General features: G+C 46.5%; 1 protein-coding gene and 1 long non-coding RNA gene across 8 annotated transcripts in view; one reads left to right on the top strand and one right to left on the bottom strand.

Moving 5' to 3' along the window:
• Positions 1-18,160, bottom strand: part of ARPC1B (actin related protein 2/3 complex subunit 1B) — a 26,226-nt gene extending 8,066 nt beyond the window's left edge. The window contains exons 1-8 of one of the 7 annotated variants that reach the window (XM_080981202.1): positions 17,233-17,281; positions 16,268-16,345; positions 6,446-6,520; positions 4,500-4,604; positions 4,049-4,271; positions 3,578-3,685; positions 3,164-3,370; positions 1,628-1,703 (exon numbers count right to left, since the gene is read on the bottom strand). In XM_080981202.1, coding sequence (XP_080837328.1) covers positions 1,628-1,703; positions 3,164-3,370; positions 3,578-3,685; positions 4,049-4,271; positions 4,500-4,604; positions 6,446-6,509 — 783 coding nt within the window. In that variant the 5' untranslated portion in view covers positions 6,510-6,520; positions 16,268-16,345; positions 17,233-17,281. Of the gene's footprint in view, positions 1-1,627; positions 1,704-3,163; positions 3,371-3,577; positions 3,686-4,048; positions 4,272-4,499; positions 4,605-6,445; positions 6,521-13,631; positions 13,866-15,069; positions 15,111-15,173; positions 15,539-16,267; positions 16,346-17,075; positions 17,097-17,232; positions 17,358-18,012 lie in introns of those variants that run through there. The other 6 variants (XM_080981204.1, XM_080981201.1, XM_080981206.1 and 3 more) reach the window with 6 other exon arrangements.
• On the top strand, positions 18,045-18,435 carry LOC308463159. Its single transcript, XR_013979498.1, has 2 exons — positions 18,045-18,134; positions 18,192-18,435. It is a non-coding gene; the product is annotated as an uncharacterized lncRNA (long non-coding RNA).

Genomic DNA, 18,435 nt, shown 5'->3' with positions numbered 1-18,435 from the left:
TCAGGAAAGCATTGTTTAATGTCTGGATAAGATACAAGGACTTATTGGAAAATAAAACCCCAAGGTGGTTGTCACCGATGGAAGCAAAAGCTCTGAAAAAGCTCAATATGGAGGCCAAATGGCCGAAATATTGGGAAATTCTGGAACAAGATGGAGATAGACTGAAATTGCAGAGTTTTGAGAAATTAAAAAACAAAGTGCGAGACTGGCTTCATTATTATCAGATAATGGAGGCATACAATTTGGACAAGGAAATTGGCTTCCAGGTGGAAAAATCAAAATTAGAAACAGAACTGTTAGAACCCAAAACTAAGATTTTGTCAAAATGTATAACTTGCTGTTGAAATGGAATACTCAGGATGAAACGGTGAAACCTGCTATGATTAAATGGGCACAAGATGTTGGACATAACATAATGATGGCTGACTGGGAACAGTTATGGACCACAGGTATGAAGTTTACGGCATGTAATGCCTTAAGAGAGAATATTATGAAAATGATATACAGGTGGTACATGACCCCAGTCAAGCTTGCAAAAATTTATCATTTGCCCGATAATAAATGCTGGAAATGTAAAGAAACTGAAGGTACATTCTTTCACCTTTGGTGGACGTGCCCAAGGATTAAGGCTTTCTGGGAGATGACATATAATGAATTGAAAAAGGTATTTAAATATACCTTTTTGAAGAAACCAGAGGCCTTTCTCCTAGGCATAGTCGGCCAATTGGTGCCAAAGAAGGACAGAACTTTTTTTATGTATGCCACAACAGCAGCAAGAATACTCATTGCAAAGTATTGGAAGACACAAGATCTACCCACTCTGGAAGAATGGCAGATGAAGCTGATGGACTATATGGAACTGGCGGAAATGACTGGCAGAATCCGAGACCAGGGAGAAGAGTCGGTGGAAGAAGATTGGAAGAAATTCAAAGACTATCTACAGAAATATTGTAAAATTAATGAATGTTAGAATGATGTTGGATAGAAATTAAGTGGTTTCCAGCTGTAATGCTTTAAGGGAATATGAAAAATGGGTTGTTAATAGGTAAAAATCTAATGTTACTATTTTAAAACCAAAGATTAGGATAAACTAAGAGGGTAAGGATTTGCTAAACCAACAAATTGAACTGGAATACAAAAAAGGGAGGTATGAGGAGGTCCGGGAAACAAGCTAAGGAAAAATAAGTAATGGAAAAATTGAGTGGTTTTTAATCATTTTTATTTTGTATTTTTTCTTTTTTTTCCTTTTCTGTCATTTTTATATTGTAACATTTGGAAAATCTCAATAAATATCTTACAAAGATTAGTGGATGCGCTTGTGTGTTGGCTGTAAGCAGTGCTTTTTTTCTGGGGGAACACAGAGGTATGCATACCCTTAAACATTTTGTGAATCTAAGTTTGGCCTCATTGAGGGGCAGTATTTCAATAGGAGTTGGAAAATGAAAGTACCCCTAAACATTTTATTAGAAAAAAAGCACTGGTTGGAAGAATGCAATTGCCCACTTGCGGACTGTAATGACACGGTCCAGGCAGGACTATACCACATACCATTGCTCCACATAGGAATGGGGCCTGAATCTTCACTGGGCAAATAAACACTTGGAAAGAGTTATGGTACATGACTTACCGCGGCCACCAGGCTGTTCTCAGTGATGAACGTTACAGCCAGGAGAGGCAGAGTTTCCGTGGACAGGCAGGCCACACTGAAGGGAAGGATGAGGCAAGGGTGGTTAGCACAGATTAGCTGCTTTACAGCCCCTTAGTGGCTGGGCCTACCACAAAATTCAGCCCATGTTCTGGGTTCCCACTCCCTATCGTTGGGAGATGAGGCTGTGGGTTTGGAGGAGGGACAGAAGAGGAAATTGACCTTGGAGCCAGCCCCTGGCATGCCTAGAAGTTCTGGTGTAAGAGGCAATTGTTCTGTCAACACCTCTCCAACCTGAATAGGCCAAGCTGCCCTCCTCTTACTCGGAGGACAACAACCCAGAAATCCCAGTGGAGCAATGCTTTCCCTCAGTCCATTGGAGTCAACGACTGCTGAAGCAGACTAAGGACCCTCTAACTGAAGAGACTTCTCTCCCTAGAGGAAGAGGGAACCACGCTGATGGACAGTCTGTGGCTGAAGCAACATTTGAGCTTTTCTCAACCACTGTTTGAGCTCTCTGAGGCGCTGTCCAGGGTCCTGCCTCCACCCTGAACCTCTGCCTTGTTTGAAGCATCACATTTCCATTGGGGGCAGACGACACCACTAATTTAAGACCCATTCAATGTGCATGACCTCACCCTAGGAGTTTTTCCCCTCCCACAGCTACCATTCCCATTTTGCCCACAATACACTGGACCCAGGAGGTGATTTCTCACTCTACCGCCCATACAGGAAAGATACATCTCCCCAGCAGAGAAGGTAACCATTTCAGTGACTCAATGAAGTCACCATTTTTTTCTTTTTTGGCGGCCAAAAAGATCAGAAAGAAGAAACTGGACAATATAGCACTGAGCTATAAGGGAGACGCAGAGATCTAAATAGAGACTTTGTATGTGTTTGTTTTTGGTTCAGATTTGTCAAGGTCAATGGCTAGTACAATGAAGTTATTTGGATGTGGAGCTGACCTTTAAAGCCCTAAAAGGCCTCGGTACAGTATACCTGAAGGAGTGTCTCCACCTCCATCATTCTGCCCAGACACTGAGGTCCAGCTCCGAGGGCCTTCTGGTGGTTCCCTCACTGTGAGAAGCCAAGTTACAGGGAACCAGGCCTTCTCGGTAGTGGAACCCCCTCCCACCAGATGTCAAAGAGAAAAATAACCTCCAGAGTTTTAGAAGACATCTGAAGGCAGCCCTGTTTAGGGAAGCTTTTAATGTTTAACAGACTATTTTATTTTAATATTCTGTTGGAAGCCGCCCAGAGTGGCTGGGGAAACCCAGCCAGATGGGCAGGGTACAAATAATAAATTATTATTACCATTCCCAGCACACTTAGTAAGCTACAGAGCCCAGAACTCTTTGTGGGAAGTCGTGTGGGTTTACACAGGGGCTGAACGAGCATGGAGCGGATCTGCTCAGAGTCTCGGGATCAACTCATCCCAAGGAAGCAAAGTCCCTGCAGCCAGCTGGGCCAGGCCAGTTCATGGGAAACTCTGAACCCCCACCCAATAGCCCAACTTACGCCATCTTCTTGTTGGCATCCGCAAGGCAGATGGTGCTGTCGTGGCTCACCCATGCCACACGGCTGCCACTCCCAGAGAAGCAGATGCTGTGGACCCAGCCGCAGCTGCTGCCCGACTCAAACATGAGCTCTCCAAACGGCATCTTGGATCCCCAGGGGGTCGGTGAGGGCCGCTCCTCAACCTCTTTGATGTAAGCAGAGAAAATCCTACAGGGCAGGAGGGAGAGGAGAGGTGGGATGGAGGGAGGGAGGGAGGGAGGGGGAAAGCATGTTACTGGAGGGTCTATCAAAGCTAAGCAAGGAGCAGATCCGGTCAAGGCCTGGAAGGGAGACTGTCCAACAGGCCTCCCCTCCCCCCGCCCCAAACACATCCTGAAGTCACACGTTGGATGCGATCCAGGATATTTGCCTCACCTGCATTTGAAATCACAGGATCCAGCCGCCAAGAGAACGTTGTTAGGGTGCCAGTCAAGGCTAAGGATTGTCGATCGAATGGGCTTCTTGATATGTTTACAAACCCACCTAGGAGAGACAGCAAATATGAGGGACAAGACAGTAATCATAGCAAGCAAGTAAGCAAGCCTTTCTTATGAAAAACAAAAATAAGTGAAGAAGCAGCTGAGGCTTTGAGCAGTTCACGCTCAATGCAGGAAGGGGTCCAACGCAGGCAAAGTTCGATTGGGTCAGGGCCACCAAATTCCATATATAAATCCATTTATAATGGATTGAGATTCCTGCATTGCAGGGGTGCTTGGACTAGGTTACCCTCCCTCCTAACTCTACAATTCTATGATTCTATTCTTCTTCAGATGGGCGGGGTATAAATAATAATTAATTATTATTATTATTATTCCTCCTCCTCCTCTGCTCCTTGGCGAGACTCACCAGTCATTCTCTTGCTCAAAGTAGCAGATGGAGATGAGCCTTGAGCCGCTGCCGACCGCAAACTTGTTCTCTTTGGGAGACCACTTGACGCAGCGAGCAGCGCGGTTGATCCGCAGAATGACCAATGTCGGCTTCCACACGTTGCCCTTCAGGGTCCACACGTAAGCGTTACGGTCTGTCCCGCAGGTCACTATGCGGTTGCTGTCGGGGGCCCAGTCAATGCCTGCAAAGGACACCATAGATCAGAGGACCACAAGGCAGGCCTCGATTACAAGGGCTGCTGAATTTAAGGGCGGATTCATCAACAAATAAACAGTGTTTTGTTTTTTTAAAGAAGGCAACGGAACCGTTAGGTAATGTTAGGCATAATGGCCTTACAGGGGTTATGGCTCTTTAGAAGGTTGTGTGTGTGCCGTTTCGCACACCAGAAGAGGAATCGAAAGGTCCTCACCTGTCACCTGCCCGTTGTGCTCCTTCAGCTCATGGACTTTGCTCCACTTTGTCCCATCTTTCTTGTAGATGTGAACTTCGTGGTTGTTGGGACAGATGGCAAGTTCTGTGGAACAGAAGGCGGGGAAGAGTTTGTGCACATATTGCGTATTTCGAGTTCTGCCAAGCTTTCGGAGGCTGAGGGCACATTTGGGGGTTTTGGGGGTGTGCCCAGGACACCAGTCACAAATGGTCAGGAAGGACTTTTGCCCTGAGCTCTTAGGTCCCTTCCAGCTCTTCCAAAGTTATTTAGCTCCTGACGCTGCTACAAAACATGTGGTTTTGATTTGCAAATGGGCCATGATTTCAAGGGATGCATCTGCTCATGTGAACTAGCCCTAGGAAAAGGTAGGAAAAGGTAGAGAGCAACATCTTCACTTGAGTACTCTACAGCCTCTTCCCAAGTACCCGAGAGCCTCTTTTCTCTTCCCACCTCCCCTTCTCTGGAAAGGAGAGGCTGCGTAACACACCACATGTTTAAAGCACATGGCTTCCCCCCATTGTGGGAATTGTGGGAACTGTCATTTGCTAAAGGTGCTGGGAATCGTGTCTCAGGAAAGGTTAAGCTTTGGTTCCCAGGAATGTCTAGGCAGAAGCCATATGGTTTAAATATGCTTCAAGTGTTGTTATGTTTATATTCCTGGGGACAATCATGCAAATCGCAGCAGTTCTTTCAAAACCCTACAGCTGGGGAGCAGGAAGTCCTGCTGGCCGTAATCCGCCAGGGCATTCTGCTGACCCACAAACAATGGCTGTATTCTCTCTCTCCCCCACCCTCCCACATCTATTCATGCCATGGGCAATCGTTCGCATTCTCTTCTCTTGCGGTTGCTCCCAACCGAGGACCAGATTTGCTGCAAGAACCAGTAATCCAGGTAGCCCCCAGTTAGCAGGTCAATTCTGTGTCCAGGGCAGCTGTCTTCCAGCTCCATCTGATACGCAGGCTGAGACCCCACCTGCCTGCAGACTGTCTCATCAGAGTGGTGCATGCTCTGATTATCTCCCGCTTGGATTACTGCAATGTGCTCTACATGGGGCTACCTTTGAAGGTGACCCGAAAACTACAACTAATCCAGAATGCTGCAGCTAGACTGGTGACTGGGAGCGGCAGCTGAGAACACATAACACTGGTCCTGAAAGATCTACATTGGCTCCCAGTACATTTCTGAGCACAATTCAAAGTGTTGGTGCTGACCTTTAAAACGGCCTCGGCCCAGTATACCTGAAGGAGCATCTCCACCCCCATCATTCTGCCCGGACACTGAGGTCCAGCTCCGAGGGCCTTCTGAGGGTTCCCTCACTGCAAGAAGTGAGGTTACAGGGAACCAGGCAGAGGGCCTTCTCGGTAGTGGCGCCTGCCCTGTGGAACGCCCTCCCATCAGATGTCAAGGAAATAAACAACTATCTGACTTTTAGAAGACATCTGAAGGCAGCCCTGTTTAGGGAAGTTTTTAATGTTTGGTGTTTTATCGTGTTTTTAATATTCTGTTGGGAGATGCCCAGAGTGGCTAGGGAAACCCAGTCAGATGGGCAGGGTATAAATAATAAATTGTTGTTGCTGTTGTTGTTATAATTATTAACACTCGCTCCCCCTGCAGCAGGAGGGTGTAGACCCTGTGGTCCTCCACCGGCTGTTGGGACTCGCAACAACCATCAGCCTCAACCAGCATGGTCAGCAGTTAAAAGATGTTTCTGGAAACAACTGGGGAAATTTTGTTCTGGCTGACTTTTCCAGCTGGATGAATGAGTCTCTGCCATGGGTACCCGTTTCGTGTTGTTTTCAAAATATTTTTCCTGGTTTCAGTGCTTCTGGTTTTTTGCTATTTTTACAACACATTGCCTTGAGATGCTTGTGTGGAAAGTGATTACTAAAATTAAACAATCATAATGCAAAAGAAAAGGGCTTACGGGTTCTGTCCTTGTTCCAGGCATGACAGCTGATTGGCTCCAGCAGGAAACTCTGATAAGCCATGGCTTCTCAACCTGTACAGAAAAAACAGTTAATTTTTCCTAAGGAACATGTTTCAAAATAATTAAGGTTGGCTGCAAGTCTTGTGGTCCCTTACCTGGGACCAAACCCCTTTGAGCTCAAAAGGGCTTAATTCTGCATGTCCTTTTGAGCTCAAAGCTTATAACAGGTATAAGATTGCACTGTAAATGTATTTATCTCTTATCCTGCCCTTCCTCCAAGAACCTAAGGCAACATAAATGGTCTCCTCTCTACCATCCCTATTCTTTACCCCCTAACAACCCTGTGAGGTAGGTCTGCCTGTTTACTAGGAGGAATCTGGACCAAACTGCTGGTGAGTTTTCATGACGATTAAAAAAAATAAAATCGCATCTTGCTGTATATATGTCAAGAACTGAATTTAAGAATGGAAAAATGAGAAATGAAAATTTCCTTTCCTTCCTAGTGACGAGAGGACTTAAGTCCACTTTAATTGCACAGACCTAAATTTCCCACTACTGTATGTTCCTGAATCCTTCCTGCTTAAATCCTGGCAGACTCTTCATCTTACACCCAGCGGCCTTTGGCTCAGAATGACTATTGAAAGGGAACAAGGCGGTTCTGATAACCTTTCAAAACAGGAAGCTGGCTCGAAAAAAAGAACAGATTTGAAGGGGCTCCCTCGACATCAGCTCTTAACTTTCACTCAGCCAGTTCCCACTGCTTGACCAAGTCAGACTGGCCACCAGGGCAATCAAGGACAGCAATTCATTTCCTTTGGTGATTGTATTAAATAAGCCATATTGGCAGGAGCAGCTACGGTCTAGCATCAGCCTTCCCTAACCTGCTGCTCTCCAGATGTTTTGGACCACAGATTCATCAGACGCAGTCCACCAAGGGCTTGAGCAAGGGAGAAGAAGAGGGTGAAGAAGAGTTTGATATCCCACCTTTCACTCCCCTTAAGGAGTCTCAAAGAGGCTAACAATCTCCTTTCCCTTCCTCCCCCACAACAAACACTCTGTGAGGTGAGTGGGGCTGAGAGACTTCAGAGAAGTGTGACTGGCCCAAGGTCACCCAGCAGTTGCATGTGGAGGGGCGGAGAAGCGAACCCAGTTCACCAGATTACGAGTCCACCGCTCTTAACCACTACACCACACTGGCTCTCAAGGGAGGTGGAAGGTTGTAGAATCATAGAATTGTAGAGCTGGAAGGGACCCCGAGGGTCATCCAGTCCAACCCCCTGCAATGCAGGGATCTCAGCAAAAGCATCCCTGACTGATGGCCATCAACGCCTGCTTAAAAACCTCTAAGGAAGGAGAGTCCACCACTTCCCGAGAGAGACTGTTCCACTGCCGAACAGCTCTTACTACCAGAAAGTTCTTCCTGGTGTTTAGCCGGAATCTCCTTTCTTGTAACTTGAAGCCATGGGTTCGAGTCCTACCCTCCAGTGCACTTGTATGCTTGTTTACTCAGAAGTAAACCCTCGCCATCTTCAGAGGGACTTACGGTCCAGTAAAGTACATGTAGGACTACAGCCCGTGTTGTCCTGCTCAGAACGACTTCCGCCCACGAGAATCCATAGCGTGTGCTTATAATTAGAGAAGGAAGGCGGAAAGAGGAAACAGCTGCATCTTGACGAAGAGCAATTTGACAAACGCCATATAAGGCTAGAAACAGACCCGGCAGGAAGTGGAATCATAAGAGACAATTCTGTGGGTGGTGTAACACCAGGTCTGGGCTCTTCGGCTGGGTTCTGTTCAGTCTTGCTTTGCAAGAGGTTGTCTGACTGTGGCCAGAGGAATGGCGTAAGCTCCAACCAGGTGGTTCACGGAAAGGCTGTGGAAGGGAAAGGAGTCATAAACCTCCTTCATCAGCCCTCATGGGAAGGGATGGGGCAGAATTTGCCTGCAGTTCATATTTATAGACAACCTTCACTAATTCACACTTTCCAAAACAACAGATGAACTGAAACACCGCCCTTCCTTCGAAATTCACACCTTTCCAAATTTTGCAATGCACATCCAAGTAACGTTTACAAAAACGCATACAGTTAATGCACATAATGGTGAACATACAAAAATGCATTGTAATAGGGGAAATTGCTTTGCAAAAATGCAGGTTTTTGGGGGAGGAAATGGACTAAAATGCTGGTGAATTTTCATGAGCACTTTTTTTAAAAGGAAGAAGAAGAAGAAGAAGAAGAAGAAGAAGAAGAAGAAGAAGAAGAAGAAGAAGAACCACAGACTGATATGGAAATGTGGAGAACTGAAGAATGGGAAAGCAAGAAATTGAAATTGGCGTATTTGCCAATACCTGCTTGTGGATGATTCAGGAAGTGCAGGCCACTTGTGAGTGTGGCAAAAGTCAATGCAGCCAGACACCCCTACCCATCTTTCCTCTGGGCAAGCAAGAGGGATTTTTCCCACAGTTCAAATGACACATTCCAATCAGGTAAAATCACCAGAGACTGCTGCTGGCAGAGCCAAGTGTGGTTGGTGTCTTTCAGGTGTGCCTTCCTGCCTGTCCTTCCCACATGAGCCCACTAGAGGGCAGCTGGCCAAAGGCCTCCTCACACCTGAACTCAGGTGTGAGCTTGGTTGTTCTGCCTCCACCTGGGCTCAAGCTTGCAGGTTTGTAAATTAAGCAAATATTGCAAATACACTTTAATAAATCGCCAGTGGCACGAGAGTTTTGCATGAGTTTTTAAAGCTGATAGAGAATTCAAAGTTTCTTCTTCTTTTCTTTATTTTTGTTTCTGTGTTTAAAAAATGCTTAGTATTTGATGGTGACTTCTGTATATTGTTTGATTATTTCTCAGTATTTCATAAAAATAGCTTTTTTAAAAAAAAAAAGTCTCAATTGCTCTCCTTCATCTATAGGAGACTCTGCCCTGTAAAACTGTGCCCAGAAGTTCTCCTCTACACAAAACAGTGACAAAAGCAGCAACAACTTCTGGAAAAAGGAGTAATCTTTACACAACTTTATATACAAGGCATGGTTTGTCTGTCTCTAGTGGGAATTATGACCAACATCTTCCAGGCAGTGAAGTAATCATAGCTGCCAGACAACAAAACGTATAGGGTACAAAATATGATGAAATCTCTACGCTACCCAATCCTGGAGGCTTGTTTGTGTGTAAGTGGAGAGCAGATTTATAGGGAAGGATTCCAACTCCCATCAGCCTCAGCTAGAACATCCAATAAACAGGAAAAGGCTGTGACTCAGCGGTAAAGCAGGTCTCTAGCAGAATGATCCACCCTCAGAGGAGTCTCTCCATTGTATCTCTGCATGAGTTGCTGGAGATTCTGATGGGCTTGGCTGAGTGTTAGTAGCTGTAGGGAGTAGGGAGCTGCAAGCTGGCTGAGTTCCCCCAGTGTCAGCCAAATCCCTGCTGGCTTGGATATGCAAAAAGCATGAGTTGCTGATCTCCTTCCAGCCAGCCTCCACTGGGGGCAAGTAATTCTCTTACCTTCCTTGGAGGTTTCTAAGCAGAGGTTGGGTGGCCATCTGTCATGGATGCTTTAGTTGAGATTCCTGCATTGCAGGGCGTTGAACTAAGGGTCCCTTCCAACTCTACAATTCTATGATCATCTGATTAATTAGACTGACAACATAATTGACTGCCCTCTAGTAGACTCCTACAGCGTCTCTTCATGAGTCACAGTTCTGGTGGACCCATCTCCCTCCAGTTGAGAGAGAAATACCCAGATCAATAACTGACTCAGAAATACATACACACACACACACACACACACACACACACACACTCATACCTCGGGTTACAGATGCTTCAGGTTGCACGTTTTCAGGTTGCACACCGCACCGAACCTGGAAGTACCGGAATGGGCTGCTTCGGCGCTTGCATGCTTCAGCTTGCGCATGTGCAGAAGCACTAAATCGCGCTTTGCACATGCACGCCAAATCGCAACCCGCGTGTGCGCAGACACAGCGCTGCGGGTTGCGAACGTGCCTCCCGCATGGATCGGTTAAGTACTTAATTCATTCCAGAGGTCCGTTCTTAACCTGAAACTGTTCTTAACCTGAAGCACCACTTTAGCTAACGGGGCCTCCTGCTGCCACCGGAGCATGATTTCTGTTCTCATCCTGAAGCAAAGTTCTTAACCAGAGGTACTATTTCTGGGTTAGCGAGTCTAACCTGAAGCGTATGTAACCCGAGGTACCACTGTGTGTGTGTGTGTGTGTGTGTGTGTGTGTGTGTATCTATAAACAGGCTTCTCTGAAGGCAGGAACTTTCTCCCTTTTGGTTTAATAGAGGACTGCCAACTTTAATGCTGAAAAAACCAGCATACCTCACATATCAGAAATTTGTGCAACCTTAGTTCTCTCTGGAAGCAGAACCCAATTGGGCCAGAGTGCCCCCTAGAGGGAAAAATGTCTCCTGTAGCCCCCCCTTTTTTTTTGCCCCGAAGCATGAAAATTAATCACTTTTTGCCTTTTTTATTCCAGCACACATGCTATTTTTTGCCACATCTCTGCTTGTGATAGAGTCGAGTCAGCGTCTAGCTTTCCCCTACAGAGCTTGTTCACTACAAAAGCACTCAAATGCGTTGGCACTGAGAACAGAACTTGCACATGGGCACCCAATGCCATGCATTTCCCCATAACTCATTTTTAAAAGAAAGCATGAAAAGGCTACGCTGGCCACATATTCCAAGTCAAGATGAGCTGGTTGTACATCAAGATAGGAGCAAATAGTTGGGCCTAGGGGAGCCAAGTGCTGCCTTGTATAATGTTGGACTTCCATCTCTCCTAGCCAGCATGGTCAATAGCCAAGGCTGATAGTTGTAGTTCAACGTCTAGAGCAGAGCTTTCCAAACTGTGTGTCACGATACGTTAAGTGTGTTCGGCTGCAGTTTGTAGATACAGTGGTGCCTCGCAAGACGAAATTAATCCGTTCCGCGAGTCTCTTCGTCTTGCGAAGCACGGCTATTAGTGGCTTAGCGGTTATTAACGGCTTAGCGGCTTTAAGAAAAAGGAAACAAACTCGCAAGAACTCACAAGACGTTTCGTCTTGCGAAGCAAGCCCATAGGGAAATTCGTCTTGCGGAATGACTCAAAAAACGGAAAACTCTTTCGTCTAGCGAGTTTTTCGTCTTGCGAGGCATTCGTCTTGCGGGGCACCACTGTATGTCGCACAAACGCTCCCCATGCTCCTCCCGGGGCTGGAAAGGGCTCCGTTTAGCCTCCGGTTTGCTAGTAAAACTGAATGACTATGTCGTAAAATGATGTCTAAAAAGTGTGTCACCAACATGAAAAGTATGGAAAGTTCTGGTCTAGAAGACACCACACCCTGACCCCTATGACAGCCCAATATCCTGCACCCCTCAAGACCGGCACCCCAAAGAGTCAGTTGAGTTGCCTTCCCTTAAAACGAACCTTTCGTAGAGCTTGTGACATTATATTAAATGCTCTAATGTGCAAATCCCAGATCCTTAATCTCCGCTAGGCTGTGCACACACTAGATACTTTTAAAGCACATTCAAAATGCATTCCTTCCTGCAAAGAATTCTGGGCACTGTAGTTTGCCCCGCAGAGTTACCATTCCCAGCAACTCCTTAGCAGACTATAGAGCCCAGAATTCTCTGAAGGAAAGAATGTCTTTTGAATACGCTTTTAAAGTTATAGCATGCACCCGGCAAGCAACAGCAAATATTAAAACAAAAGAATCTCATGGCATCTTAAAGGCTTGCCATAGCCAGTAGACCTACCAAAATTAATGGACATGCCTCATTCATTTCAACAGGTCTACTTTGAGTAGGGCATAGCTGGGTACAACCCTAACTTTCTTTTCTTTTCTTTTTTTGCCGTGGTGGGGGGTACTTCTGTAGACTAAAATCAACTACAATACATGAATTACATTACATTTGATGGCTTTGATGACGTGGGCCTCCGCTGCCGCTAATGTTTTTTCTTTAAAGTGCCACATAGCTTTCTGCTGAGCTACTCCTTCCTTTTTTATTTTTTAAACCCACAGTGCTGAACACACACATTATTATTTTTTAAGTACCTTGCATGTTGAGGAAGTGGCCCAGCCGCAGCTGAAACACATCAGTCCTTGCTTAGAAATGTAATAATGCCTCTCAGCGAGAAACTGAGCCTGACTTCTCATCCTAATTCAAAGCAACCTTAAACAGGATTGTTTTAAAACACGGGAAGCTGCCTTATCCTAAGTCAGACCATTGGTTCCTCCCATCATAATAATAATTTATTATTTATACCCTGCCTATCTGGCTGGGTTTCCCCAGTATCTGGGTTCCCCAGGTTTCCTAGTGTTGTCTGCACGGACTGGCAACAGCTCTCCAGGATTAAATACAGGAAATATTTCTCAGCCCCACCTGGAGATGATGGGGAAGGGGAAGAAACCTCCTGCATGCAAAGCAGATGCTCTTTCTTCTCCAGAATTTTGTAGGGAATAGACGCAAAACATCAAAAGGCATCCAACACACACAAAAAAAACCCAGGTCTTGCTCGTGGGCATTCACAAGACTTTTCTTTTTCAGAGGGGAGACTATAAAGTAAAATAAGTGAGGAGCAGGCTAATTTCTCCCCGTAAAGGAGAGCAGCATTTTGCCGCATATCTCAACTTCTGAAAATATGCTAGAAACTAACTTTTTTTTAAAAAAAAACGAAAACTGGAAATGGGGAGATTGGTAGGGGGAGCGCAATTGCTTCCTCTTGGCTTGCGCGAAAAGCAGCTTTGATTTCAGGAAGAAGCAAAGGGAGGGAAAAACACCGAGTTTAATAAAAAGTTCTCCCGCTAGGGCGCAGCTCTCTCTCCGAGGGGCGCACCTTTGAGGGGAGCAGCTTTCTTACAGATTCGTCCTCAGGACATTTTGCCCTCGCTTTATATTTTGACTTCTGCCGTTTCTGCAAGGCTTTTGAAAACCGAAGTCGGCCAAACATAACGATAAAAACCGAGGCGGGGAGAGGGCGGAAGGAGTTTGCCTCGCCCGGGGCGCAAAAATATCCTGGTGGCGCCGAGAGAAGGGAGTCGGGGAAGCGGGGCCGGGGCGGCCTGGAGCCCCGCCAGAAGCAGCGGTAGCAGCAGCAGCTCCCTCCGTCGAAGGAGAAGGAGCCGCCGCCGCCGCCGCCACGTCGTGCGGGCATCTTGAGGGAGCCACTTACCTCGACGGCACCCGAAGGCGAACCGGGCGCAAAGCAGCCTGGCCTCTCCTGGCTCCGGGAAAAGGAGGCCCCGGCCGGCCGGCAGCCTGGTTCACGGACTCTGAGGCGTCGACGCGAACCGGCAGCCGCGCTTTTTTCTCTCCTCCTTCTCTGCTCTCTCCGACTTCCCCTTTTCTCCTCAGCTCGAGAGGGAAGGGGGGGGGAGAAAATGTGGCCGCCACTTCCTTGCGTGGGTGTGGGGGCCCTGCAGAGAGCGAAGAAAGAGGAGGGAGGGAGAGAGGAAAATGTGCTTTTTCCTTTCCAGAGACGAGAGGAGAAAAAGCCCGCAGGCCCGAAGCTCCCGCTTTGCGAAAAATAAATCCCAAGTTTTGCCTGAGAGAGGAGGAGAGCAAGACTTGGGCTCTTCCTTTAAGCCAGTGTTTCTCAAACTTGGGTTCCTAGCTGTTGTTGGACTACAATTCCCATCATCCCTAAGTAGTAGGACTAGTGGTCAGGGATGGTGGGAGTTGTAGTCCAACGACACCTGAGGACCCAAGTTTGAGAAACACTCACGCAGCGGTCCTCAACCTGTGGTTCCCCCAGATGTTGGACTACAACTCCCATCATCCCTGAGCTCTGGCCTTGCTAGGTAGGGGTGTGGGAGTTGTAGTTCAACAACATCTGGGGACCCACAGGTTGAGAAAGGCTGGCTTAAGCTCTTTGAAGAGTCCACACGCCTACAGCTGAAAGCACACGGTTTCCGCCAAAGAATTACCAGGAATTGTAGTTGAATGGGTGCTGGGAATTGTTGCTCAGCGCAGGAGGCAAACTAGAGTTCCCGGGATTTGTTGGGCCAGGGGGTGGGGTGGAGAGAGGTTTGCATTTTTTTTATTGATCTCTTACAACAGATGTGCCGCTTGACCATAGAAAACCTCAAAGCAGATTACAAATAAATAAATAAATACGAAGCCGTAAAATGATCACTGCAATCAATAATTGCATAACGCAGAAAGTTAAAACCGCAATAGAATAGAGCAAAATGAATTAAAACGCATACAGACTTTCTAACCGTCTGGGTAGGCTTGTCTAAATAAGAACATCTTCCGCAGGCACTGAAAGTATGTGCTTCAAATGTGCAATGTACTGTGTACATTCTGTGTACTTTAAATGTGCACATTTACTCTGCCCTCCCACCCACTGGTTTGGGATGTGGTGTACACATGGCTCAGATATCTAGCCTGTTTCTTCTTAGGGAAATACTGTGCCTGGTTTCTCCGCAAAACCAGGTTCAATCCAAATTGAGAAGAAGGATAACCTTGCTACAGTTAATTTTAAATTATTTTTTACTCTGCTGCATTGTACACAGCCTAAGGCTGCATACACACCTTAGAGTTAAAGCGCACACACACACACACACACACACACACACACCCCAAGATTACAGAGAACTATAGTTTACCTCTCATGGCGCTGCAGATCCCAGCACCTGGAAACTAGAGTCCCCTTTCAATGTATGGTATGTACACAACCTAAACATCATAAAGGAATTGGCTGGCTGCTTACACATTGCTATGGCAGCCAGGAGGATATTGGTTATTTGGTGGGAGAGGAAAGAGATGGGGAGTCCGTGGAACATGGTCTCCTTCAGTCAAGGGCTCCTTCAGTCATGGGCTCAGTGAAACTGGGTTGCGCATCTCCAAATTGAGTTGGCCTCAGATGTGAATCGCAGTCGCTCTGGAATCTGCTCCCTACAGCAACTACTTTGTATTTTTGATAAGGCCAGTGTGACGTTAACATAGATGAGAGAGTGCTGGAGGGGAAATAGTTAAGTAGGTTGCACAGACAGGACCCAGGGGGGTGGAGTCAGTGGGTCTATAAAACTAGTTCTGGGAGGAGTTCGTTGGGAGTTGTGGGTGGGTGGGTAGTTGGTTGGATTGCGTGGGTTGGCTGGTTGGGAAAGGCAGTTGGTAATAGAGAGACAGTTAGGGCAGTTGGTCCTTGAGTGTGGGGGGGGAGGTAGCAGAGATAGAGAGAGGAACATAAGGCTAAGAAAGTAAAGAGGAACACCGTTTGGAATGCTGTAAAAGTTTTGTTTTATGTCTGAAATAAAATACAGTCTTCTTTATGAATTGAAAAGCTGACTAAGACTGAAGTGATTTTACCAGGGAGGACCTGGTTGGTGGCAGCGGATTAGTGGTGTACGGGTCAATAGTCCGTGAAACGACCGGGGGCTCCGTACGAACGCCACAGCCAGTCCTGCCCAGATTCCCCATACAAGTTTTATCTCAGGCGATATACTGCGCAACAACAACCCAACAGAGCCAACGACTAGGCTGACCGCTTACACATCCCCCCGAAAAGGAGGCACAATTTTGTACAAAATGGGCATGTACTAATTTACAGGTGTGTAGATGCAAATTTAGAAATAATTGGTATACTCTGAATGGGGAAAATAATTGCAGCCCATTGCAAGACCAGATAAGCCCTTCAAACAGAGAGGTGGGGAATGTTATATCTGGGGGCCATCTATCTAGCCTTTGGGAGACACCCCGAGACACCCTGTTCATTGACCCTGCCTCACACCCTCCTTGAGTATATATGCCCAGCTGGAATGTATCTTTTAATTATGACAATAAACTAGCCATCTGTGCACCCACCTTTGCCTCAGGCCCCACCCACCACTGGCACGTTGCCCAGAAGGAGTGCGGGTTTCAGGCTGAGAAAGATTCCCACTTCTGGAAGACACCATCAAAAAGAGAGCTGTATGCACACATTCTATTCTTTAGATAGAATCATAGGATTGTAGATTTGGAGAAGACCACAGGACTCATCTAGTCCAAATGTACTACAGTGGTACCTCAGGTTCCATACGCTTCAGGTTACAGACTCTGCTAACCCAGAAATAGTACCTCGGGTTAAGAACTTTGCTTCAGGATGAGAATAGAAATAGTGCAGCGGCGGCGCAGCAGGCCCCATTGGCTAAAGTGGTGCTTCAGGTTAAGAACACTTTCAGGTTAAGAACAGACCTCCAGAACAAATTAGGTTCTTAACCCGAGGTACCACTGTACTGGCAAGCCAGATCCCACCCCCCATCTTATATTTCTGCAGCTGGTTCTTCCTGCCTAAGTGCAGTACATTTGTCCCTATGGACAAATGTTTGGGCCCCATTCTCTGTTTAAGGTCACCTTGAAGCACGGTTCTGTCCTCTGCAGCCTGGGTGACCCCCTCCCAGCTTGGTGTCATCTGCAAATTTGGTGAGGATCCCCTCCAATTCCTTCACCCAAGCCACTGAAAAAGACAACTGAACCACAGAATGTTTTGTGATCAAAACGACAAATGGGGCAACCCCCCTGGCCCTCCAAGACAATGCTCCCCTCCTCCATCACCACAAACATTTTCTCTGCACAAATTCCATTTCTCTCTGCAATTTTACCCAAGACTGCAGCCCCTATAACTACCGTTTACCAGGCAGGAAGTCCAATTCATGCAACACAGTGAGGTCTTCCTTCCAACTGAAAGAAATCACACAGGAAGGCCAAGCTACTTAAAGCATTAATTTGAAAGAAAGCTCTCAGCTATCGGCAGAAGTTACATTCCCTGTTATTGTTTCATGCGAACTCACCTCCCCGTAAACTAGCAAAATAAATGCCAAAGGTCTTCTCTGCAGGGCACTTTCCCTCTCCACCCTGCCAGCTGCTGCTGTTCACTTCCTCCTCTGAGTTGGCCAATAGGCAGGACCTGCCCACCTCCTCCCCCCATCCCAAACCACCACTCCCTAGTCCACAGTAAAACCATTGAACAAGCGGAAACTGCTGCAGTTGCTAAACTTTGATGCAGCTCTAGGCTATGTGACAAGCACACAATATACTCTGATTCGGAGCCTCACAAAAAACTGCATCTTAGGCAATTAAGTGGCGTTGCAGTAATCCCCTTTGCCAGAGTTGGAAAAAAGCTTAAGAAAAGAGCACTCAAAACGATCAAGGGCATGGAGCAATTTTGCTATGATTACAGGATTTAGGACATTTTCATCATGAGAAAACAAAAGAAAGAAGACAGAGTAGAAGTTTATAAAATTGTGCATAGAATTGTAGGTTTGGAGAAGACCACAAGGGTCCTCTAAGTCCAGGCTTCCTCAACCTCGGCCCTCCAGATGTTTTGAGACTACAATTCCCATCATCCCTGACCACTGGTCCTGCTAGCTAGGGATCATGGGAGTTGTAGGCCAAAAGCATCTGGAGGGCTAAGGTTGAGGAAGCCTGCTCTAGTCCAACCCCCTGCAATGCAGGAATCTCAGCTTTAGCATCCATGATAGATGGCTATCCAACCTCTGCTTAAAAACCTCCAAGGAAGGACAGCCCATCACCTCCTAAGGGAGTCCATTCCATTGTTGAACAGCTCTTACCATCAAAAGTTATTCCTGATTGCGGCGTTTGCCTCCTAGGATGGGTCAAGGAAAGGGTTAAAATGGGTGTGATGTGATTGGCCAGTGAGAATGCAAGGGGGGAGTAAAAGATAGAGTGGGAGGTTTTGAAAAGTCAGTTGAGGTTTGGGAGTTGGGAGTTGGGGTTTGTCAGTTGGGAGTTGAGGCTTGGGTGTTGGAGAAGGAAGAGGGTGGAATAGGCAGTGGGTTGGTCGAGTTGTATTGTGAGAGAGTGAGAGGAATTGTTAGGTTGAGGCAGATAGATAGATGGATTAATCAGTTTGGAGTTGTTAGGAACTAAGTGTAAGAAACTGACAAAAGAAAAATAAACCGAAACCATACGCTTATTCCTGCATTTAAAAATAAAATTGATTATTTATGTTAACAACTGTCTGGACTCCGTGT

Source organism: Podarcis pityusensis (assembly GCF_964106645.2).
Source record: "Podarcis pityusensis genome assembly, chromosome: 14".
NCBI classification, from domain to species: domain Eukaryota; kingdom Metazoa; phylum Chordata; class Lepidosauria; order Squamata; family Lacertidae; genus Podarcis; species Podarcis pityusensis.
The sequence above is the reverse complement of the archived record's forward strand: the minus strand, read 5'-3'. Positions and strand labels throughout refer to the sequence as shown.